The sequence below is a fragment of the Mastigoproctus giganteus genome, chromosome 8 (assembly GCF_048544385.1).
Source record: "Mastigoproctus giganteus isolate SK-2022 chromosome 8, ASM4854438v1, whole genome shotgun sequence".
Lineage (NCBI taxonomy): Eukaryota > Metazoa > Arthropoda > Arachnida > Uropygi > Thelyphonidae > Mastigoproctus > Mastigoproctus giganteus.
Window position 1 is genome coordinate 187,434,657 of NC_143582.1, and position 27,236 is coordinate 187,461,892.

The 27,236-nt window shown below is 38.9% G+C and overlaps 1 protein-coding gene across 1 annotated transcript in view; it reads right to left on the bottom strand.

Annotated features, from left to right (window-relative positions):
• Positions 1-11,123, bottom strand: part of LOC150082075 (dnaJ homolog l(2)tid, mitochondrial-like) — a 108,834-nt gene extending 97,711 nt beyond the window's left edge. Inside the window, exon 1 of the mRNA XM_090379955.1 lies at positions 10,756-11,123. Coding sequence (XP_090236081.1) covers positions 10,756-10,912 — 157 coding nt within the window. The 5' untranslated portion in view covers positions 10,913-11,123. The remainder of the gene's footprint in view (positions 1-10,755) is intronic.
• Between the last annotated feature and the right edge of the window lie 16,113 nt (positions 11,124-27,236).

Consider the following 27,236-nt stretch of genomic DNA (forward strand, 5'->3'; position numbering starts at 1 on the left):
ATATAAGCCCATAATAATGCCGAGTTGGCACCTGATTTCCTCGCATTCCTTACATCGCGCACACACACACAAAGACATTCCCCTTGGCAATATCCTGTCCTGTTTCTGATTGCTCCACAAACATCAAACAAGCAGTGCATTTCAATAGACTGTGATTCAGAGGACAACCGCCCCCCCCCCCTCAGTTCTCCCCTGAGCCACAGCACTTCCACTAGTTTGAGCCTTTTGCTTTGCTGCTCTGGTCTGAGTCATGATTTCTATTCAAGTTCAATAAAATTTAAATACAAAATATAACCCTAAACCTATATCCCAATGTGGTTATAACACTATATATATATATATTTCAGTATCGAATATTATCTCCGAGTTACGTTATATGACTTTCTTATCCCCTGTCAACTTATATGTATTAATTTGTGATGTTTCGTTTGTAATAACTAGGTCGCTATATTTATTTAGTTAAAAAAGTACAATTCAATTGACAATGAAATTTAATAAGATTAATAAATTTTACCGATTAATTGATACTACTATACTCGCTACGAACGGTTAATCGATGGAAACGAGGTATTATTTAATTATGAGAGGTATTAAAGTACGATAAATGACACTGTTTGTATTTACTGACTTTTTGAATGATACAAAACACAAATAATTTACAAATTTTTTACATTTCACAATAAATATTCAAAAAATCCCACCACCAACCCCAATGCACTTTGCAACTTTTGTGGTAATATGATGTGTTGTTTTTCTGAGGTTGTCTTGGTGTTCCTTTATGAGGGCAGCAGTATCCAAAATGCAAGTGAGCAATTCATCTCTTGTATTCACCTTTTCTTTATATACCCTGCTTTTCATCTATACCCACAAACAAAAATCTAACGGAGTGAGGTCTGGAGACCTCAGGGGCAGGCCAATGAACGAGACCACTGCGGCCGATCCATCATTCAGGGAAAGTTCGATTTAGATATTGTATCACCAGATGGTATAATGTGCAGGAGCTCCGTCATGCTGAAAGTACATATCAATCCTTGTAGCCAAGGGAACATCCTCCAATAGTAGTGGAAGTTCGTTTTGCAGAAATCTAAGTAAATGGGCCCTGTACGACTATTTTGTAACACAACAGGCCCAATCAACTGATTGTCAATGATACCGCACCACGCACACATTTACAGAGAAGTGATGTTGAAAATTTGTTTCTAAAGTGGCATGTGGATTTTCGTCTGACCACTATGAGAGTTACTGGTGTTGTTGATACTGTCACTGGTGAAAGCAGCTTCATCATTGAACGTAATTAATGGAATTAATCAGTGATTAGCATTTACCTACCAACAAAATTCCAATCGCTGGGCATTGTCTCCTGGTTGAAGGTGTTGCACTTGCTGTATGTGAAACGGATAACAAGTCATGCACACAATGTTCACCATACTCTTGTCTGTGGAACGCTGATATGCGTAGAAATTCTTCGTGTTCTAATAGCAGGACTACCAACTGAAGAATGTGTTCATTTCATCCACATTTTGTTCATTTGAATGCTCACAAGAATATGAGTGCTGGGAACTGTACCAGTCTCACGCAGTTTGGTGTAAACATTAGTAAACGCTCTTGAATCGGGTATTCTGCAGTTAGGAAACCATCAACAGTATTCTCAACAAGCAGAAGTAGCACATACACCACAAAAACCGTAGACAAATACTATATCAGCATACTGAGTACAGTAATACCCCGAAGTTACGTGATAGGTGGGTCCGACGAAAATCGCTTAAGTCGAATTCGTGTAAGTCGGGATACAACTTTGCATATAAATACATATAAATTTTGTTTAATTGGGACCAAGGACTAACAAAAACACTAGTTTGGAAGAAAAATATTTAATAAAATTGCAGTTATTTATACATATTAATACAAAATATGTATTAAAAAATAAATGAGTTATGTAAAAAAGTTATTTTGATGTCGATGGCTTCATAAAATCTAACAAATTCGTCTGACGACACAGCGCCTTTTTTTCATGCAGAATTTCTTCGTAGCAAGCTAATAATTTTTTTTATTCTTTGCTTTGTAGCTATAACGCGTTCTGCGTTGGAGTCTATGTTTTCTAAAATTTTTAAGCCCTTTTCAGTTGAGCTGAGACCTTCTGTCAAACTTGTAATTTTCATGTGCTTTTCTGGTGGAACTGGGTCTGAAGTGTCGGATACTTCAGTGACGTTTTGCTCACGCATCTCTGAGCTCATTCATTGTCAGCTCCTGACTATGTGAATCCAACAGCTCGTTGACATCATCACCACTGACTTCCAAATCTAATTGCCTGGCAAGATTAACAACTTCTTCTATCACATGAGCGACATGATCAGTTTCTGGCATTGTTTTCGTCTCGTTTTTGAAAAAAAATGGACAAAGTTTCTTCCAGACACCATTCAATGTTTTTTTGGGAATTTCATCCCAAGATTCTTCAATGATTCTTACGGCATCTAAAACATTGAATTGTTTCCAAAAGTCTTTAACAGATATCTCACTATTTTGTCTCATAGCTTTGTTCAGACGTGCAAACGAACGCCTCATGTAGTAAGCCTTGAATGTTTTGATGACTCCCTGATCCATCGGTTGAAGCAAGCTGGTTGTATTTGGAGGCAAAAACACAACTTTCGCACGTGGGTCGAAATTAATTAGGGTGGCAGGAGGGTGACCGGGTGCACTGTCATTAAGAAGCATCACTTTAAATGGAATCTGTTTAGACTTGCAATAACGTTCGACTTCGGGTATGAAATGATGACCAAATCAGTCCTCAAAAACGGAAGCTGTCACCCAAGCTTTATGATTTGACTTCCAAATCACTGGTAAGCTAATTTTAGATATACACTAACCAAAAAAATCAAGAACCGCGTAACTCAGAGGTCGCGTAAGTCGGGGTATTACTGTATGTGTGAAGATGTGCGGCATTCTTAACAACACTTCTAACACCAAACAGCGTCAGGTTATAACTGTTCTTGGTCACATCTGATTCAGGGAGCTGTGCACACCAGTTTCAACCAGCTGTATCTCCGTATCCACTGAGAATTGGACACATGTTTATATGAACTTTTTTCCTCAGAATGATCGATACTATAACTTCCCAAAATATTTACTATTCCTCCTGAATCACCCTGTGTGTGTGTGTGTATATATATATATACACACACATTATATATATTTTATATATATATATATATATAAAAGAAATAAAATTTTAATACCTGAATTATATGTAAAAACAACTGAAAAGTAAATTTGTCATTTGGTGCCTTGTGAGTTATGGTCACACACTAATGTTAGACTATATAATTAAAATTATAGAAACATGGTACTTATATATACATACATATATATATATATATATATATTTATTTATTTTATTTTATTATTTTTTTTTTAATGGATAAAATGAGCTACCTTTGACTAAACTTGCTATGCTGATCACACAGCACAAAGTTGCAGCATATACATTTTTTTTGGTTACTAGTTTATTTATACATGAAAGCCAGATGGTGCCATATCTGGTCAATTGGGAGATGGTTCAATATTTCAAAGCTGCATTCATGCAGTACAGCCATGGCAACAACAGACTTGTGAGCAAGTGTTTTGTGCTGGTGGAACAAGCCTCTTTTGCTGAGTTCTTCCTCAGCATTTGTCTTTGATGTTTTCATGCAAATACCTCGCAAGGTCAGCATAACATCATCTGTGACTGTCTGACGGTAATCCACTAGCAACAATCCATGAGCATCTAAAAAACAAATGCTATTACCTTCCCAGAAGAAGCAATCGACTTGGCTTGCTTTGTAGGAGGGGGTGGAAGAGCTATGTTTCTACTGTTCCTCTGTCTCTGGCTGAAAGTGATGGACCGATGTCTCACCCATGGTCACAAACCTTGCAAAGGAATTTGCTAGATCTGCTTGAAAAATTATGCAAATGCTCACTTTATGCAGAAACTCTTGTGCATTTTTGATCTGCTGTCAACAACTTTAGACCCATCACGCTGACACCTTTTTCATAGCAAGAACCTCTGATTAGGTGAGACATGTTCAGATGAAATGCCTAAGATGCTGGCAATGAACTATCACTTGTTGATCACTCATCACAAGACCATACACACTGTCACCAACTTCTAGAGTAATGGACATTGCAGATCTTCCACAGCTAGAAACATCTTCAAGGCTCTCCCTCACTCATTTAAATTCTGATGCCTGCTCCTTAACAGTGGAATAAGAAGGAGCATCCTTCCCCAAGTGTCCCAACCATATCCTCATGAACTGCCTTTAGTATTAGTCCCTTATCTCAAATATCGTATGACTGTAAGGATGACTGATTCCTCCATCCCTCCTCATTCACACAACTTTGTTGGCTTCGGGAACTGTAATTAAAAAGAGATGTTATTAAAACTTAATGAAACTTGTTGGGTTACTATTTGAGGTGTTATACATCAAGTACAGACATTTTTTTAACACTCTACCACTGCCATTTCATATTCAGGACAAAAACTTTTCCTCTGCATCTAGCTCTTCTATCAACAAATCATTTCCATCCTCTCCATGTATAACCTCATATATGGTCTGTTTGGATTACTGTTTTATTAAACACTTAATTGTAAAATTCTATGGCATTAAAGCTGCATCTATGAAAATTTCAAACTATCAGACAATTTAATGCATTTGCATTATTTCTGTTTAGTTGAAATGAAGCAAACCGACATCTGCATGCAGGGCATTACTATACAACATCTCATATTGTGAAATCCTCCACTTCAATAAGCAACACTTCCCAACAGAGAAGTCTACTGTTATTTATTCTCAGTTGAGTACCAGCAGCACCATCTTGGAATTAATTTACCTAATTATATTGACTTCTCATTGGTGGGAGTGGATAGGTACACAAGGTTCAAGAGCTAACAACCCAGTTGTGACTTATTTACACAATATGCAAGATGCCATAAGGTGTATAATCACACTAGTACAATTCTAGGGCTATAACATCTCAAACTAAAAAATTGCAAATTATCATATAAGTTAGTGTATTTGCATTATTTTTGGACATAGTTGAAATGAATAAACCAAAGTTTGTATAAAGAGCATCATTATTCAACATCTCATGAAATTCTTCATAATGAGTTGAATATATATCTTTTAAACTTAAAATAAGCAATACGTCCCAACAGAGAAGTCTATTATTACTTATTCTCATTTGAGTAACACGGCCACTTTGATTCCATTTCAACTACATACAGAAAAAAAGGCCTAACCTATATGACAATCTGAAAATTTCATAATTTGAGGTTTTGTAGCTGCAGCTCTCATATAATTAATACACAACTGGGTTATCAGCTCTTACACACCTTGGGTATTCACTTTCCCCACTGTTTGATTTTATATCTTGCAAATCCCATTGAAAAAAAAGCAATTCTCATAAAAATATACACAACAGACACAATGAGCCAAATTACAGAATGTCATTGGTGCAGAGGTAATGCCCTTATTCATCTATACACCCATTCTCTTTAGGTGATTGAGGAGATGAATTACAGTAATAATTTGTTATATAGTATCGGTGTAAATACACCATAGTTAACCCATATATTTGAACTATGTATGTAGCGTAGAGGGCATCGTTTTAATTGTTAATTTGTTAAGTTTAATTGTTTTAATTTTAATTTTCCAAGTAATAATTTGTAGATCAAAATGAAAATAGAACATACTACAATTGAAAAATACCTTTTGAAAAAAACTTGTGTGGAAAAGTATTTGAGAGCATAATCATTCCTAATTTAAATAAATACCAGGGTTGGTATTTATTTAAATTATAAATAAATACCACCTAGGGTTTCCAACACATCTGGTTTTCTTAATAAGTGTCCTCCTTGGAAAGTCAAGAACATACATAACTGCTTGGCTTTCAAGTTAATAAAAAAAATAAATAATAAATAAATAAAAACTGTATTGTCTATCAGATGCCACATAGCTGCAAAAATGTTAAGAGATACCTTCTATGAGGCATAAAAAAAAAAAGTCTCATGTACTAGTGGATGACTAGTATAAAAAAAACCAAAAAACAATTTAATTTTCATTAACCTTCTTTTGCACACAAGTACTAAACTCTGTAAAATTATTATTATTATTATTATTATTAATATCCATATGATGCAAGGAAGCCTGAGGCTTATGTTGCACCAGGAAAAAAAAAAAGTTCCCAAGTAACCCTGTGAGAGAGAGAAAGTCAAAAATAGAAGGGAATCACCAAGAAAGAGAAGAATGATGATATCCAGCTCAGGACCCTGGGAGCCCATACTCACCAGATGGGAGCCCCCGGGGTTTAGGCAACAAGATTGGTGACAAGTGCAAATTGATGCACATATAGAGAATAGCTTAGAAGGCATGCACTGTTCAGTTTGAGTACCAGACATCTAAGCAAGGATCTGACTTTGGTGTATAAGAGCTGAAGGTGTTAAATAAAATGAATGAGGAAGGCCTCTTCTCCCTCATAGGCGAGACGAAAACCACAGGATGTATAAAATCTCGGGGAATAGTAGAAGAAAATATCAAAGTTCACTTATAAGCAACAGGTTGGCAAATACTAGAATAAGTTTCCTTCCTATGTGGTAGAGGTAACAAGTCTAGAGATATTAACTTGTTCAGGGCAAAATTCTGTATTTACCATATGGGAATAGGAATATATGAATATTCTGTTACTTACTGATGAACTGCCCCCCCCCATCCCATCAGTTATCAACATTCTTTCTGAACAGGGGATCAATATCTGGCTTTTCTGTGGTCCTGTGTTATTTTCTTCTTCTTAGGATTTATTCCGTTATTACAACAGTTCTCCTCGACCTAACATCGAAAAGTCATTCCTTTATTCTTTTTTTCCCATTTTCTTCTATCTTCCCAATCTCCTCTTTTTCCTTCTCCATGGCATGCATTCCATAGCTTCTCTAGGCAATCTGTCATCCTCCATTCTTTTCACATGGCCAAACCACTCCAACCTTTTCTCTATTTTATTAATGATGGTTTTTTTTGGACATTTTATATATTTCCTTTTGATTTTTTTCTTGACTGGTGTAGAAAATCTTCTTTGCATCATTTATTAAGCCCTAGATTTTTAAAAAACATGCCAAGTCAAAAAAATAATAATAAAGCTTACCTGGACTAATTTCTGAATAAGTCTCCTGAATAGGAGATATGTAACAGCCAGTTAACCATTTTAGGGAGAAATAACTTTTGAAAGGTTTTTTCATGTGTGTTACTGGTAAGCCACCTTTATACACTCACTTGTTACAGATCAAATGACAACTGAATTTTCCTTACATATCAAATAACTGAGAAACATTTTAAAAAGGTTTATCTAATTCTGGGCCACCCTGCATATTTAAGATAAGACACACAGATTAAACTTACAAATCTATTTTCTGCCTTCTTGGTATCCAAGCAGAGTTCTTTAAATTTGGCATCTATTTTCACATGAGAACTTTTTTCAACACAAATGGAATTGATTAAAGATGTTAAATAGGTTTCTATCTATTAAAGTTCTTTATAGAATTATATATTATGTAGTTTGTTTATCACTTTCAGTAAAAAGTTAATTTAAATTTGCGTCAGTGTGTTCATAAGATTAGTCAAAACAAAACGTTTTTCTGCAAAGTTTTTCCCTTTTAAAAATATGATGTAAAGTGGTTCCAAAATACTTGTTGCACGCAGGTTAAAAAGGAGCGAGGAACGGCCCTGATCTTTGTACTAACGCGCTGACTTTTCTGCAGAGTTCTTTAACTTAAAGAGATATTGACTCCTTAAAATTCCTTAAAATCTAGCATCTCTTACAAAAAAAACCAACACATTACAAACACAAAATATTAAGAAAGCACTCTAGCAATCAGCAATCGCATTTGTTTTTAAGCATCCAGGCAAAAAACAAAAAAAAATAAACATTTTCTTTTTTTTTTTAAGATGCTTACAGGACTATCTGCTCTTTTAAACTTTTTTCGTGGATGTCAGAGTTTAAACTGCATACACAATGTTGTAATTTTCACAGCAGAACAAACTTTCCTTTGCAACAAACTGACCTAGTACTGGATTACTTCAAAAATATGGCTTCTCCAAAAATGTTAATTGGCCATTTGTTTAAAAGATGAGACTGCTGTGACAGCCTGTTCAGAACTAACTGGTCCCTCCTTTGATAGTAGGTGATCTCCAGTGACAACACACAGACAGCAGTTGTAAACAATTTGTTAAATGTGAGCTGCAGTGCTGTATATGAAATGTTTTCAAAGTTATAACACAGCTAAAGATGTCTATTGAAAGCAGTGCAATACCAGGAAAACTTGTTCCAAAGGCAAGTTTGTTCTGTTCTGAGAATTAAGACTACTGCATATCCATACAGTTTAAATCCTACTGCCTACAGAAACAGATGAAAGAACAAGATAATAATCATAACTATTTACAAATGTAAATAAGTTCAGCTGTTTGTGCTTAACATTTATTGAAATGTGTTCTTTTAAAACTGCTCAACCACTAGCTATACCTCTACAATCCAAAAAGTTTTTAAATCTGGCACCTCTTAATCCCTGATGGTTCTGGATTTTAAAGAGTTTACCACATACAGGGTGTCTCAAAAATATTAGTACAAACATTTAAAGGAAGTAGGTAACATCTAAAGGAATGTGAATCGCATAGGAACCCATAACCGGAATCGTCACGGGAAAGTAGTAGCAGAGGCACAAGAAGCAGAAATGACACAAGACAGTAATTAGTGGCAAACATTTATTTGACATAATATTAACAATGGAGTACGAGATGGATGCATTTCATGATGTTACAACAGATGTTCCAAGGTTCCACCATGAGACACGATGCATGCGTGACACCAACGCAGCATGGATTGGCGGACATGGTCGAACACACCTGGAGTTTCTTTGACGGTAGCAGCAGTGTAGACGAGTCTCACCACGAGATCAATTTCCGTCTCCACAGGCGATTCATACATGATAGATTTGAGGGCCCCCCACAGAAAGAAATCAAGGCTCGATATATCAGGTGAGCGTGGGGACCAAGCAACAGGTCCACCACGGCCAATCCATCAATGCCCAAAACGCCTGTTCAAATGGTCACGAACACACCTTCCATAATGGGCAGGCGCCCCATCATGTTGAAACCAAATGTTGCATCTCACATTTGCTGGAACATCGTCAAGTAACCCTGGTAGAACTTGTTCAAGAAAGATCCGATATTTAGCGGAGTTCATGCGGGATGGTAACAGGTATAGGCCGACTAAGCAGTCACCGACCATACCTGCCCACACATTTATTGCAAAGCAATGTTGCGCACATGGGGGTGCACACCGTGTGGGCCCTCTACTAATCCATACACTAGGTGCATATCTGCCAGCTCACAGTTCGTATATCGATGCATGCTCTTCGTGCAGCGACTACTGCTTAATAAGTAAACAAGAAATTTTCCCTCTCGCAAACTGATGAACAGTGCTGTGTACCGACTTACGGTGACGTTTCCGGTTATGAGTTCCTATGCGATTTACATTCCTTTAGATGTTACCTACCTCCCCTAAACGTTTGTACCAATATTTTTGAGACACCCTGTATTGTAAAAGAAGGCTGGGTTACCTAAATTTGAAGACATATTGGAAGTTGATAGCTTAAATAAATTTAAGGCTGAACAAACATTTGGAGTGACCAGATGAGTGAAATGGGAAGTTTTTTTTTTTTTTAGCTGATGCTGTATAAGCTTGCTTTCTTGTATCATATGCCTCAACTAATGCTAATGCCATTTAGGGTTGCCACACATCTGGCTTTCTTGACATGTGTCCTGCCTAGACACTTAACTGCTTGGCTTTCCAGGTTAATATAAATAAGTAAATTCATGGGAACAAGTGCTTATGGCAACTTTTTCAATTCCTCAAAGTTAGATTCTTTCTAGAATTCCTTAAAATCTAGCATCTCTTACAAAAAAAACCAACACATTACAAACACAGAACATTAAGAAAGCACTCTAGAAATCAACAAGCATGGATGGGAGGGGGTTCATAAATCTCATAGGTATATCAAGAATTTGTATTTTTGCTGCTGGTCCTCATCCAGTTTCTTCTGAGTACATACATATGTACTTATGTGCTATATCAGTTGCCACTGCCACATACACAAGTGTATGTGAATTTTTTCTAGGGCTCTCAGGTTTGATTTCCATGGGATTCCCTAGTACCTGCAATGTAATGTGCAGACAGTTATTTATTTGAAATATGGCAACTATAATACAACTCAGATGCAAATCTAGTCCCAACTAACTTAATCACTATGTGAAAAAATCCATGATTCCAATCCCTTTTTCAATATGAATCAAACCCAGGCCTTCTCCACTGAGGGAAAACAACCAACTCAGATAGCTCACTCCAGAATAATTTGGAAGGTGAATATACCCACAGGGCAGGCCATAAAAAAGGGAGTTCGCACTAAATATGAAGCAATCCTACCCAGCAAGGAGGGGTCCAAAACTTTCCTTAAATGAGTATGTACAATGAAACATAGGGATTACCCAAACCAATCATGCATATGAACTCTAGGATACCGCAGCACGATTGGTTTGGGGATGCAACTGGTTTAATGATGCAATAACAATGCTAGCGGTATCTCCAAAAATCGAGGTACTCCAAATCTATTCACAAACTTCACAAATAGTATAAACATTTAAATTATCATCATGCACTAAAATATAGAGTACATATTACCTATAAATGCAGGCTGTGATTTCCTCCTTTTAGATTTTAAACACGAAAGTAGAGGACTAGGACTTCGGCTCAAAGTAACTACTCTATAATCTAAAAGCACGGAAGATGAAACTAAAGTCCGGCGACTAATATTATATATTGCAATTTTTGCGTACATGCTATACGATTAAGTCCAGATAATAAATTTAATATGTTCTTATTCTAAGTCCCTTTATTAATAGTCAAAATACATCAAGGCAACAATGTCGACAACCGTAACACAGAAAACAACACATGTAACTGATGTGTTTCAAGCACGCCATCTACCACGAAGAGGGTTTTGGATTTATTGACACTTCTGCAATTGACTTCAAAAATGAAGAATTTCCAGTTCTCTCTAAACGAACCCTCTGATAAATCCCTAAACTCAGAAACTGCAGAAAAAAATCATGCATTAAGAATTTAGACATAAAGGTACCACTAGGTGGCAGGGTTCTGATGTGGGATTTACTTAAAGATGTCACTACCATCAGAGGTAAAGGGAAAGGTTTTCTGCTTTCATAAAGGTTACTACAGTGCTCCCAGACAGTTTTTAAATTCTATACAGTGGGGCCAACTCAGTGGCGTATCCAGTCATCATCGTAACGGGGGGTATGGCGACCATATCCAGGTGTCATCGTAAGGGGGAGGGGGGCATGGCGACCAGTGAGTTTTTTTAGAAAGCAGGGGGCATTAAAAAATTTAGGGTTAAGGAGAGGTGCCCCTTCTGCTCACCCCTAAATACGCTCCTGGACCAACTGATGATGTTACCAACAGCAAATTCTATAGGGGAAGCATTCACGGAATTAATCATAGAAACTACTAAGCATTTCATACCAACTCAAATGGATTTAGCCTCAAATGGATGTCAGATGAACTAATGAGACTCGTGGCAGAGAAGAAAAATGCATGGGATGCATATAAATTATTAGGCGACACAGAAGCCAATGGTAGATATAAGCAAGTCTGTAATTAAGTCACAAAGGAGATTAGGCAAGTGAAGCCAGATTGCGAGAAATCTTTGGCAAAGAATGCAAACAAAAGCGGCAAAGACTTCTTTACTTATATAAACTCAAGACGGAAGATGATGAATCAGATTTGTCATCTCGATATCGATGGTTTGACTGTTGATGATCCTGCTCAGAGAGCTGACAAACTGAATAAGTACATTGCATCTACATTCACACATGAGGAATTCTGTAGGGAAATGGAGAACAGAAGCTTATGAAACTGTAATAGGGAGCTAAATAATTTTGTAATAACTGAGAGAAAAGTGGAGGAGAAATAGAAAACCATAAGAAAGGGACTTGGAGTGGCTGGAATCTATCGAGTAATATTAAAGGAGGCGTAAAAAAAAAGTAAGCAAACCTTTTGCCATAATTACGAGAGAATCCTTGGACTCAAGGGTAGTCCCTACGGACTGGAGATGTGCAAATGTATCTCCAATTCACAAAGGGGGATCAAAAGGTGACACAAGTAATTATAGACCCGTAGTTTTACTGGTTAAAGAAGCATTGCAGAACAGCCTAGACAAAACTGCAAATAATTCAGACACAGCATGGATTTATTAAGGGGAAGTCTTGTGTGACCAACTTGATTGGATACTATGATGAGGTCGCAAAGGAACTGGATGCAAAAAATAATTTGATATTATATACTTGGATTCCATGAAAGCTTTTGATATTGTTGCACATGAAAGACTACTGTACAAATTGGAGCAGTATAGCATTAAGTGCAAATTTAAACAATGGGTAAAGGGATGCTTGAGTGAGAGAAGACAGAGAGTGGTAATCAGTGTACGCTGCTCTTTGTTGACTAACGTTATTGGCAAGGTTGATAATGACAGTATGGTACTGCAAAAGGATCTAGAAAAGTGGAGCAGATGGGCTCAGCAGTGTTAACGGAAGTGTAACATTGACAAATGCAAGCTACTGCACATGGGTAGTAGAAACCCCAGAGATATGTACCAACTGTGTGGTACAACACTGAGAGTACTGGAGAATGTAAAAGATCTGACGGTAATTCTGCAGTCTGATATTAACTTTATTGAGAGGGCAGACTGGCTGCCAGAGCAGGTTATGAATTTACATGAATTTTGTTAACAGGGATTAGAAAGTGATTATATCCTTTAAAAGGCAATGGTCAGGCCACAGCTTGGGTACTGCATACAGGTCTTGACAGCTCACTTTAGGAAGGATGTAGAGTTGAAAAAAAAACGAGTACAGAGAAGGGCAACAAGACTAGTGAGTAGAACAAAGAGGTGCTCTTACGAAGAAAGGCTTAATTTCTGAAAATGCAGCATCTGGACACTAGGCACCTGTGAGCAGATCTGATTGAGTTGTATAAGGCCTTGAATGGGTTGAGCAGGCTCAATGCTGACGAGATTCTTCCTCTTGCTCAGATTACAAAACTGAGGGGGACATAAACTCAAATGGAGGAAAGACAGTTTTCGAATATATGAGGAAATTTGCCTTTAGCCAGCGAGTAGATGATTGCTGGAACAAACTTCCATCTGTCATAGAAGTTGATAGCTTAAATAAATTCAAGGCAGAACTAGACAAACATTTCGAGCGAATGGATGGGTGAAATAGGAAGGGTTTTTTTTTTTTTTTTTGTTTTTGGCTGATGATGTATAAGCTTGCTTTCTTCCATCATATGCCTCTGCTAATGCTGATACTAATTTATAAGGTAGACACATATGAGCATTTATCATTCATATATCTATGGATATATGAATGAGTTATTAGTGGAGTTCCACAGGGTTCGCTGTTGGGCCCATGGTTGTTTTGTAAACAAATGTATTTATCAATGATATTGATGAATGTGTATCGGGCTTAGTTTCGAAGTTTGCATTGATACAAAGGTTGGCAGGGTTGGTAATGGCAGTGTGCTACTGCAACAGGATCTAGAAAATTTGGGCAGATGTGCTGAGAAGTGGCAACTGAAGTTTAACATTGCCAAATGCAAAGTACTGCATATGGGTAGAAGTAACCCCACAGGAACGTACCAATTGTGTGGTACTAAACTTAGCGTGGTAGAAAATGAAAAAGACCTGGGAATAATTGTGCAGTCAGATATGAAGTTTTCTGAGCAATACAGACAGGATTCAAGAGCAGGTCATCTGGGTTTTGTCAATGATATACAGGAATTTTGCTAGTAGGGAAAAGGTGATTATCTCTTTGTATAAGGCAATGGTCCGGCCACGCCTTGAGTACTGCGTACAGGTCTGGAGGACTAATTTTAGGAAGGATGTAGATTTGTTTGAGCGTTTACAGAGAAGGGCAACAAGATTGGTGGGGGAATGAATGGATCCTCTTACCAAATCCCAGGGGCCCCACATCTGGTGAGTATGGGCTTACACCCAGGGTCCTGAGCTGGATATCATCATTCTTCTCATTCTTGGTGATTCCCTTCTACTTTTCTCTCTCTCTCTCTCTCTCTCTCTCTCTCTCTCTCTCTCTCTCTCTCTCTCTCTCTCTCTCTCTCTCTCTCTCTCTCTCTCTCAGGGAAACTGGGGAATTTTTTTTTTTTTGGCTGGTGCAGCATAAGCGACAGGTTTCCTCACACCATATAGCTAATAATAATAATAAAAGAGGCTTAAGTTCCGCAAATTGCAGCAGCTGGAGTCTACGCACCTGCGAGATGATCTGATTGAGGTGTATAAGGCCTTGAATGGGTTGAGCACTCTGAATTCTGATGGGATTCTTCCACTTGTTCAGATTACGAACCTAGGGGGAGGCATAAATTTAAATTGAGGAATGACAGTTGTAGCATAGATGTGCGGAAATTTGCCTTTTGCCAGCGGTTGGTTAATTGCTGTCGTTGTGGAAGTTGATAGCTTAAATAAATTCAAGGAGGAACTGGCAAAGATTTAGAGGGAATGGTTGTGCGAATTTTTTTTTTTTTTTTTTTTGGCTAATGCTACATAAACTCATACACTTGCTTTTCTGTATCACATGCCTCTATTACTATTACTATTGCTATTTATGGTCACTGATAATAAGAACAACAATGATGTAGTAAACAAATGCAGAACAGAGCATTGGTCTAAGCCCTATAATTCCAACACACCATGGGAAAAAGGCAAATTCTTATCCCAAATAAATAATAATAATAATACAACACAATACAATACAATACAATTTTATTTTATCAAGAGAATTTGTTTACAATAAAAGAACTTGTTAAGAATAAGTGAATTTCTTGACAACAAGTTCTAATTCATCATTAGCATTAGCATTAGCATTAGTAGAGGCATATGATGCAAGAAAGCAAGCTTATGCAGCATCAGTCAAAAAAACCCCCACTTCCACTTCACCCCTCCGTTCGTTCGAAATACCTGTCCAGGTGAGCTTTAAATTTATTTAGGCTATCAACTTCCACGACAGTGGATGGAAGTCTGTTCCACTAAGCAACTACCCGCTGGCTAAAGGCAAATTTCCGCACGTCTATCCTACATCTATGTTTCCTCAATTTGAATTTATGCCCTCTCAGGTGATTATTCTGTGCAAGAGGAAGAATCCCATCCGCATTGAGCATGCTCAAACCATTCAAGGCTTTATACACCTCTATCAGATCACCTCACCGGTGCCTAGTCTCCAGACACTGTAATTTGCAAAACTTAAGCCTTTCTTCGTTAGAGCACCCCTTTGTTCCATTCACTAATCTTGTTGCCCTTCTCTGTACTCGTTCCAGCAGCCCTCCATCCTTCTTGAAATGAGGCCTCCAGACCTGTATAGAGTACTCAAGGTGTGGCCTGACCATTGCTTTATACGAGGGAATAATCACCTCCTTATACCTGCTAGAAAAATTAGTGTATATCATTGACAAGACACCATGAGCTACTCTTGCACCCGTCTGCACTGCTCAGAGAACTTCATATCTGTCTGCACAATTATCCCCAGGTCCTTTTCATTCTCTACCACTGTCAGTGTAGTACCACAGAGTTGATACGTTGCTCTGGGGTTGCTGTTTCCCATATGTAGTACTTTACATTTGTCAATGTTAAACTTCATTTGCCACCTCTCAGCCCATCTGCTCAACCTTTCCAGATCCTCTTCGAGTAACTTCAGTTTAGGGTCCATTGCCTTCTTTCTCCTCTTGTCCAATTTTCCTGCAGAAGGATCTCTGGCTTTCTCAAATATCCTGTTGTCTGTTTATCTCTGGACCCTCTCCCTATGACGGCGAAATCCCTTTCCGATTGCCAGTAGTTTCTGCCTGAGGGTGTCAAGATATTGTTCGATCTGATATCGTCACCGTCCTCCCAACGCCAGGTGGACTGCGCGGGTACCACAGTGGTATCGCCGAATAGGCTAGCCGGGTGGGTAAAGTGTCTGCCTAGCAACCCAAAGGTCGCGGGTTCGAATCCCACCTCGGGCTTGGATCAAAGTACTGCAAAAAACCTTGGGAGGTCCATTATGGCCGCAGAAGCCAATGCGCCAACAACTACCAAAAAAAAAAAAAAAAACCCAGTGGTATCGTCACCGTCCACCCCATACCGGGTGGAAAAGGCCCGGGGTCGAATCCCGTAGATGACGCGAGGAACTTTGGCCGGCATTTTTCACTCCGTGGCTGAGTTAATCGGTCTCCGGCTTAGAAAGCAAGGTTTTTGTCCAGAAACTGGGAGTTTTTCATCCAGCAAACAGGCAAATCGACTAGAGAACACACGCAATTTACAGACAAAATAAATATATGGGTAGATTAAATCATTTACAGGGAACTTAATATCATAATTTTATTTAAAAAAAAAAAAAAAAAGTCAGGTGGAAAAGGCCCGGATTTGAATCCCGTCGAGAACCCGAGGAACTCGGGTTCTCGACGGGATTCAAATCCTTATTGTCAATTAAATTGTATTTTTAACTCTATAAATATATATAACGACTTAATCGTAACAAATAATTAATACATAACTATAGTGGTACACGTGATACCGAAGTTGTATAAAGGGAACACTAGATACCGAAAAAAAAAAAAAAAAAAAACAATATATATATCCATATATATATATATATATATATATATATAATATAACTTAAGGATTTAATTTTTGTTTTAAATTTTATTGAATTACATTGGAATCATGACTCTAACCAGAGCAGCAAAGCAAAAGGCTCAAGCTAATGGGAGTGCTGTGGTTCAGGGGAGAACTGAGGGGGCCAGTTGCCCTCTGAATCACAGTCTATTAAAATGCACTGTTTGCTTGATGTTTGCGGAGCAGTTGGGTACGGGACATGATACTGCCAAGGGGGATGTCTTTGTGTGTGCACGATGTAAGGAGTGCAAGGAAATCAGGCGACAACTCAGCGTTGTTATGGGCCTTTATGAGAGCTTGAAGGACAGGGTGGATGCCCTCGAAGAAAATAAATTGAGGGGCCCATCAAGCTCTCAGCTGCACACATCAACGCCAGAGCTTGCACTTGGTCATCAGGCAACACAGAAGCAGCCCCCTAGGCAGAATGCGCTGGTCCCACAGGAACTAGTAGTTGTTGGTGACTCTATTGTCAGGGAAACGGGGAACATGCTTTGTAAAAAGGATAGGTGGAATAGGACCAGGGTATGTCTGCCAGGGGCAAAGGTTGATGACATTGTAGAGCGGATATCATCTTTTAAGGGCACAAAAGGTGATATAGTTGTACACGTTGGCACGAATGATATTAAGAGTAGGAGACCGGCGGAATTAGTTAGCAAGTACAGGTCACTGCTGAAAAAAAGCCGTGAATTAGGGTTGAACTTGAAAGTGTCTGCAATTCTGCCCAGACACGATAGGAGGGAGTATATGATGAGAGCCTTGTCGATCAATTCGGCCCTGGAGGAATTGTGCAAGGCTCAAGGGGTAGAATTTTTTTCAGCCTGGACTGTACTTGTTAACAGGAGAGATTGCTTCTACAGGGATGGGATACACTTAAATAGAAAGGGTGCCAGAATTTTTGCTTATGCTGTCGAGGCAGTGTTAGGTGGGTCGGAAAACTGCTAGTTGGGGGGGATACAAGGACTAATAGATTAACAGTAGCCACTGGCAGAGGTGGAAGTGATTCTTGCACTGCTTCTATTGAAATGAGCAGAAGTCTGAAAAACAAGATGCAGGATATTTCAGAGACTGCTGGTAGTCATTGCGTTACAAGTAAACACATGGGTTGTGTTAGGGTAGCTAAGAATAGAAACAGGTGCATGTATACCTGCGTGTACACCAATGCTAGGAGTTTGGTAAATAAATTTGATGAATTTGAGGTATTGCTCAAAACATCAAAGGCAGATATTGTTGGGATATCAGAGACGTGGTGTCACACAGATATAAGTAATGCGGAACTGGAATTTGGGGAATACAATGTGTATAGAAAGGATAGACAGGACAGGAGGGGAGGAGGGGTTATGCTATTAATTAAGAAACACATAAAGTCCAAGGAAGTGAAGCCAGTCGACATCGATGGACAGGGCAGTGCCGAATCAGTTTGGTGTGACATAAGCATAGGGAAATCAAAATTGAGAGTAGGAGTGTGCTATAGGCCTAATGACTCTGATGAGTATAATAAGATATTGTACAGGGAAATAGAGTGGGCCAGTAAATCAGAGAGTCTTATAATGGGGGATTTTAATTTCCCAGATATTGACTGGAATTTGTGGGTTGGTCACTCGCACACTAGCAAGGCTTTTGTGGATTTATTGGATGATTGTTTTCTACACCAGCATGTTCGTGAGGCAACAAGAGGGAGCAATACTCTTGATCTGATTATCAGTAGTGACTCTTCATGCATTAAGAACCTGCAGATAAATGAACCACTAGGTGGCAGTGATCACAGTGTGTTGAAGTGGGATTTACTCAAGGAGGTAACTACCATCAGAGGTAAAGGGAAGGGTTTTTGTTTTCGTAAAGGCGACTATGATGGTCTGAGACAGTATTTAAATTCTATACAGTGGGACCAACTGATGATGTTACCAACAGCAAACTCAAAATGGGAAGCATTCAAGGAACTAATCTTGGAGGCTACCAGGCTTTACATACCAACTAAGAAATATTGTTCAAGGTTTAGGCCTAAATGGTTGTCAGATGAACTAATGAGACATGTGGCAGAGAAGAAAAATGCATGGGATACATATAAATTAATGGGTGACATGGAAGCCTATGATAGATATAAGTTGGTCTGTAACCAAGTCACAAAGGAGATTAGGCAGGCAAAGGCAGACTACGAAAAATCCTTGGCAAAGGATGCAAAGAAAAACAGAAAAGAGTTCTTTACATACTTGAACTCGAGAAGGAAAGGGATGAATCAGATTGGTCCACTGGATATTGATGGTTCAACAGTTGTGGATCCTGCTCAGGTGGCTAACAATCTAAACGAGTATTTTGCATCTACATTCACGCATGAGGAGTTATTCAGGAAGGAGAATGATGTAGGTAAAGTAAACATTGGCAGTGAGCTGGATGATTTTGTAATAACTGAGAGGAAAGTGGAGGAGAGATTGTTGAGGATAAACATAAAAAAGGCACCTGGGGTGGATGGGATCTATCCAGTTATATTAAAGGAGGCAGCAAAGGAAGTATGCAAACCCCTAGCCATAATTATGAGAGCTTCTTTGGACTCAGGGGAGGTACCCATAGACTGGAGATGTGCAAATGTAACCCCAATTCACAAAGGAGGATCAAAGGCTGACACAAGTAATTATAGACCTGTTAGTTTAACTTCTGTTCCAGGTAAATTAATGGAGGCACTGGTTAAAGAAGCTATTAAAATGTGAACATTTTTATATCGTAAAATATTCTCATAAATAGCCACACATTACTTTTGCCAGTCACTATATGTGTAGAGTAATAAGGCCGTGTTGAAAGTTGTTTTGTCCGATTCTATTCTTAGGAAAGCAGTAATCGAATTTCCATCTCACTCCCATAGTTCGGTCAATCCACTACATGAAGCCGACATTCGATAGGATCAGCTAAGTAGTGCTGCGCTTGCATTACTCAGATATACAATGGCAAAATCTGTGGGGGCTAGTGAGTAAATCGGAATGAGGAAGGTATTCTTGAGAGAAATTCGAACTGATTACTGCGAATTGACTCTTGTTGAAAAATGATGGACAGAGGTAAATAGACTTTGAGTGAAGAGAATACCTTGGTATAACCCGGAAGTATCATCGTATATCAATTAATAATTTACTCCTTTCTCACGGTAGATTTCTCAAATTAAACGTGTCTAATTACTAGGACAGGTGATCCTAGATTTGCTTTTCCCCACAGGAATAAGCTCCTAACCAATCAAGAAAGGGGCCATCCAAAGGGGAAAGGGGTGTATATATTGGGACTATGGGAAAACCGAGGGTCTTTTGGTGGAGATGAAGATGGAAAAAGGAGCTAAAACTTCGATGATGAGAGATGAACAAGAGGAGGGAGTGCCTGGCAAGTCGGTAGGAAAGTATTTGGGTAAGTTCGTCCTTTAGTTTAGCGACCGGTTATCTGGAATTACTGAACGACCACAGCTACTATTATATTCCCCGCCTAATATCACATACTAGCCTCTCTCCTCCCAGCTAAATTCACATATGTATTTTCTATATTAAGGCCAGAATGTGTCATCTATTGTACCAACTACTGGATACTGCGTTTCCAGTAACGGCAAACATAACTATATGTCAATCTTACACATTCGCCTATAAATTCGAATAGCTGGATGCTCTTCTACTTATTGTATATTAACGACGATTGTTTACCGAAACTACATGAAGAATGTCGACAGTATGGCAGAAAGGTGCCATGTTACTACTATCCATTAACTAGAAAATGTAAAACTATCCTGAGTAAAGCTAACACTTACAACATAATATAATTCTAATTCCCTGTTTTACTTATCAATGCTTTTACTGTAAATAAATACACAAGTCCATGTATGTATAATAAACTATACCTTGTTTGTTGATCTATCTTTCTTCAGGACTATTCCGAAATACACACTTTTGATAGCATATATATATATTTAAATAGACTATCATTAAAGGCGGGCTCAAAGGCCAATACACAAAGGGCCTTAGAGTTAATCATCACAACGCAATTCTCGTTGCTGCATTCTTGCCCAACGTCCATCTGGGTGAGTTTTAGAGCACAGAATCTTGTCCTAATTTAACGCTAGACGCTCATATAAAATCCTAGTCTTTCTGGTTTCTCATTTTAGTGCTGGAAACCTGCCTGGGAGTCTTGATATCCGTATTAAACGCTGCCCAGCAGGCGCCCTACATTATTACAGAAAAGACTTCGGAACAACTGGTGCTATAGCGCGACCAGGATTTATTGTGTTTTTGCGGGATGAAAAATCACTCTTTGATCAATGCTTATGATCAATTCTAAGAGCTCTAAACTGAGGAGAGTGACAATAAGAGACACTAGAAATAGGGGATGAAATAAAGGGGATTACTGAAGTAGTCAAAAAAAAAAAAATTTTTTTTTGACAGCCTGAGTAATAGTCAGAGACATTTTATCTAATATTGTTTTCCCTTTCAGCTGTACAAACAACACAGACGTCTGAAAGTACACTCATACTAGTTAACAATTAGCAACTAGTAACCTTTTGAATTATTTATTTTCAAAAAAAAAAAAAAAAAAAGGGGAGTAATTTTTTTTTTCCCTTGTACAGTTGCTATATGTTGGAACACCTATTATTTTAGTAGTGTGATTATTAACCTTATAATTTCTTCTAGCTCAACGGAAAGGTAAGTGACACTATTTTGGGGTTCCACAAAATACAGATAGACTCACCCCAGTTTAGAATCAAAGATATAAATAGGGTCACTTGATTTTACCCAGATATCAGATATTTAAAATGGAAGGTCAGAGCCCCCAGACTACACAGATTACAGAAGTAGACCTATCAGCCCCCTTGTTTGAGATGCAACAGACACAACCATCCCCTCCTGATCCAGTTAGGTCCCATTTGGCTAATATTGCAGGCTACATTGGTTTAGTGCCTACTTTTTTTGGAAAAGTTGATGAGGGCCCCTCAGTACAAATGTTTTTTGAGACCTTAGAGAGCGTTGGAGAGTTAGCCCTCTGGCGGGACATTGAATTATTACTAGTCTGTAAGGCAAAAGTTCGCTCCGTTGCAGCCGAATTTTTGGCTCAATCAACCGATTTACGCAAAGAGAAAAATTATAGTGTATTTAAAAAAGCCTTTTTGGCACAATTTGAGAAAACAGAACCATTAGTAACCAGCCTTCACCAATTCGCAACAGCTATACAGGGGGTGGCAGAGCCAATTGCCAGCTACAGTGCGAGAGTGAAAAACTTAGCACTCTTAGCGTTTAAAACTCAAAATGATTCTCAAGAATCTTTAAATATACTTGATCAGGCTATGTTGGCCCAATTTCTCAGGGGGATTTCTAATAAAATTAAACGAACGGTGCTTACCCAGAACCCCCTAACGTTTTCAGAAGCGGTTACAATAGCAAAAAGGGAGGAAACCAATAATGAAATCATAGAAACAAGAAATAGGCCAATTAATGCTATTTTGAGTCAAACTAACAATGATGAAGTCGGGAATCAACACAAAAATTATTTTGAAAACATTATTAGACCCATACAAGAACAAATACAGAACATCCAACAAACATTAAATGCATTGACAATTAACAATCCCACTCATAATAATTCAGAAAACCGAGTCACACCTGTTAATGAAATAGACCGCTATCAAAATTGCAAGACAGTAGCCTATGCACCCCCCCTTATCAGTACTTGTGAAGGGTTTAGTTCACAATATCCACAGCCAAACAGGCAAGGAGACACCGTGGCCTTGACCGCGCAGGTCAGAGGACCTTACTGGAGACGTTCTCCTGCTACACACCATGCTGAGAGGCATCTATTACCAAATACTGCCTGTGGAGCAAGACAAAGGGAGAATCGTTCTACACATCGCGGCCAACAGAGCACCTATCGCCCGACGCCAATTTCTTCTCCTTATCGGTACACAAATCGCGGAGCGAACGAATACACTGCATTACCAAAATTTAGGACGCCCCATGTTAATAGGCAAAGTTACAATTTTGATGGGTATAGAGGCAATAATGCAAATGGAAGGTATTATAACGGTCAGAATAGCAGAAATATGAACTCATATCCACGGGAAAGAAGGGGCATATTTAGAAATGAGTTTAATTTTGATCGAACATCCCCTAAAGCGGTTTTAGGTAGGCCAATTAATCAGGTAGGCAGTGGAAGTTGTAGACAAGGTGCAGAGAGATCTTTTTGACTAAAACAAAGGTCAGGACTAGATAAAAGAAACTGTCAAGGTCAGAGAACCGTTTTACCATGTCAAGATTACTATAGAACCCACAAACTTAGTACCCAACATAAAATAGTGCAACATGGGGTGTATATTTTGGACAATGACGCCAAATTACCGATAATATCCGGATTTATTCAAAATGTTCCAGCTAAATTTTTAGTCGATACAGGAGCAAGTGTCTCCCTTTTGAGTACCGATCTATATAATAAAATCAAGCATGAGAAATTATTAAACCCAAGGTCACCAGATTTGACCGTAACGGGAGTATCAGGTTACATTGTTCCTATCAATATGGAAATTACAGCTAATCTTAAATTGGATAATGCGACCTTTCAGGATAATGTTTTGGTGGCTAATGGGAATTTTAAGGGGCATTATGACGTTATTTTGGGGTTGAATGTTTTGAGACGTTTTTCCTTCATAGTTGACTTAGGCAAAAAAATGATCCGATCAATTCCATTGAATATTTGTTTAAGAGAAGTAGGTGTTAGGGAACAAGTCATGAGTTCTAAACCCGTGGTAGCTAAGCTCACATGTAAACATGTGCTACCCCCTGCGTCAGAGAGGGTAGTGACAGCATATTGTAACCAACTTGCTGTTTCCACTGAACAATTGGTGCTAACAGAGCCTAATTTTAACCTAAGTAGTGAAGACTTAGCTGTCAGGTGTTCAATCGACAAAGTACAGTCCGATGGATTGATATCAGTCTTGGTGGCAAATTTGTCGGCTGAGCCTTTACATCTTCCAAAGGGGATGGGCATTGCTAGTTTGGAAAGGGTTGAAAATAATCCAGTTACTTTTGCAGGTAAGGAAGTAGAAGAAAATAAGGCATCTCCTGTGACTTTAAAAGATTTTGATCTTGATCATTTGACTGGTGATCAGAAACATAAACTATCGGACTTGTTGTATGAATATAGAGATGTTTTTGCCAAGTGTCCAGCTCAGCTAGGAAATTCAAAGGTATTTAAACATAGAATTAAATTGACAGACAGTATACCAGTTAGGCAATCAGCTTATAGGGTTCCTTTCAAGTTGAAAGATGAAGTCCGGAAGCAGGTAAACGATCTTTTGGAATCAAATATTATCGAACCCAGCAATTCACCTTACTCTGCCCCGATAGTTTTAGTAAAGAAGAAGGATGGCACATATCGGCTCTGCATAGATTTTCGCAAGCTGAATGCTAAGACTGTTTCGGATTCGTACCCAATCCCGGATTTAAATCAAATTCTTCAGCTTCTAGGGGAAGCGCGCTACTTTACTTCGCTTGATCTGCAGAGCGGATTCCACCAAATTGAAGTTCACCCCGCTGATCGTCACAAAACTGCCTTCACCACTGGTGAATCCTTATATCAGTTCCGAAAAATGGCGTTTGGATTAAAGAACGCGCCCTGTTCTTTTGTGAGAGCAATGGCCTTGACCTTACAAAATTTGCATAAAGACTCCATTTTTGCTTACATGGACGATTTGATTGTCGCCTCATCCGACTTCGATTCACATCTCCTGAAATTGCGAAAAGTCTTTCAGCGTCTCAGAGAATATGATCTGAAATTGAAACCTAAGAAGTGTGAGTTTCTGAAGGAGCAATTGAAATATTTAGGTCATTTAGTCAGCGGTGACGGTATTCGTCCGGATCCGGCCAACGTCGCGGCAATCCGAGATTGCAAAATTCCGAGGACTATCAAACAAGTCCGATCGTTTCTTGGAATGGCGGGATTTTATAGGAAATTTATTCCAGATTATGCTGAAATCGCCCGTCCATTGACCCAGCTGACCAAAAAGGAAACGCCATTTGTTTGGGATTGCTCTACGCAGCAGGCTTTTGACCAGCTGAAAACTATTTTGACCACTCCTCCGTTATTGGTTTACCCTGATTTCACTAAATCTTTCGTTCTTTCGGCTGATGCCTCGTCCTATGCAATTGCCGCATGTTTAGAATCGCAAGTAGATGAAAATTCAAGACAACCAGTTGCCTATGCTTCGAGATTATTGAAGAAATCCGAAGTAAATTATAGTACAACAGAAAAGGAAGCATTGGCTATTATCTTTGCAGTTATGCAATTTAGACCTTTTCTAGTGGGCAATCACTTTACGCTCATAACGGACCACCAACCATTGAGCTTTCTGCTCAATTTGAAAAATCCTTCGCCCCGCTTAGCGAGATGGAGCATGCTGTTACAAGAGTATGACTATAAAATTGTGTATCGTCCGGGTAAAGTGCATTCAAATGCAGATTTCCTCTCGCGACCTGTGTTAGAAGCAGAGGAAAAACCAAAAAGATCAAAGGTAACAAGAACAACTGAGTTAGTCGCTCCCATATCAGCTGATGTAACCATAGAATCACTGGTTATGCCTCAGCAACAAACCAGAACTCTGATTAAAACTCTGCAAAGAGAAGATCCAATTTTGCAGAAGTTAATCGAACAGTTGGAGGGAATACCCCAAGCATCAGTGAAAATCCCAGATTCCTTCTACTTATCTAAAGAGGGAATACTATATCACTACACTTTATCTGACCCTGGAGCGACAAGAGAAGAGCCAACGGAACAACTAGTAGTGCCCGTTGGCCTGAAGTCAGAAGTGTTGAAGGCATGCCACGACAACTCTTTAAGTGGAGGCCATTTTGCGCTACAGAAGACATTGGAGAAACTCAGGAAAAATTTTTTTTGGATTGGGATGTTTTCGGAAGTGAAGAACTATATTGAGACATGTCCATCATGTATGCAACGTAAAGGTTATAACCCTAAAGCCAAAGCAGCTCTGATGAGAGTTCCCGTTGAAAATTCACCTTGGGTGCGAGTGTCATTAGACATTCTAGGACCTCTCCCTATGTCCTTGAGAGGACATAAATATCTATTGTTAGCAGTAGATAATTTCACGTGTTATGTTGAAGCAGTTCCACTCAAAACTCAGAAGGCAGATGAAGTAGCCACAGCATTTATAAACAATGTGATAGCGAGACATGGAATTCCTAAATACATACTCACAGATCGAGGTACTAATTTCATGTCCTCATTATTGCGACAAGTATGTGAAAAATTGAACATTCACCAAATTCATACCTCTTCGTTTCATGCGCAGTGCAATGCCAAGGTGGAACGGTTAAACCGTACCTTAGCGAACATATTATCTCATGTCATAAATCAGACCCAGTCAGATTGGGATGAGATCGTACCATTGGCTGTCGCTGTATATCATGCTGCCACTCACAGTTCTACTCAAGAAACACCCAATTTCTTAATTTATGGAAGAGATCTAGTGTTACCATCAGATTTATGGCACGCTAAAGCGAGACAGTCATACTCATCCCTGGAGAATTATTCAGAAGAGATGTGTGCACGACTCCGTAGAACCTACGAAATTGTTTCGGAACATTTGGAGGAAGCTGTCCAGAAACAAGAGCAACGTAGAGCAGCAGTAGCTGTTGACAAAAACATTCGTGTGGGAAATCTAGTGTATCTTTTTACACCTAAGGTGAAGGTGGGAACAACCAAGAAACTAGCTCGCCTGAGTACAGGCCCGTACCGTGTAATCAATCAAACCTCTCCAGTCAATTTTGAAATACAGAATTTATACATCCCAAAGGACAGACAGTTAGTGCATGTAGATAGATTGACAAAATTAATTGATAGGAAAGTTTTTCCTGATCTCAGAATGGAGGAATCAGAAGACAGTGAATTATCAGATCAAACATGTACTGAAACAATACCTAAAGAAACCTGGATCTTTGATGATCCCCTTGTGGAAGAGTGTGATTGTATGCCCCCTGTAGACCCACTACCAGTGACAACCCAGCTAACTAGAAGAGCTGCAACTATTCCAGTGTCAATCCCTTTAAACCTCCTCCCCAATAAGGATCAAAATGAGCAAACAAAGACAAAACAACCTGAAGCATTAGTGGAAGCTGCCCATAAACCAACCCCGGCACATGGGTATAACTTGCGCAGTCGTGATCATGTGACCCACACTCCACATATAGTAACTATCAAACCTCCAACCCAAAAGGAAGTGTTAGTTCCTGAATCAGTTCCGGAGGGAAGAGAAAGAGCAGAACCAAATAATCCACCCAGTGAGCAGGAAAATATTAATCAAAACGAACAGCCAAGTGGTGTCGATAGAGCACTACAGTGGATGTTAGGTCCGCTTGCATCAAGGTTAGACCCACAACATGAAGACAAAGGACTTGATTTGGTGGGTCTTATT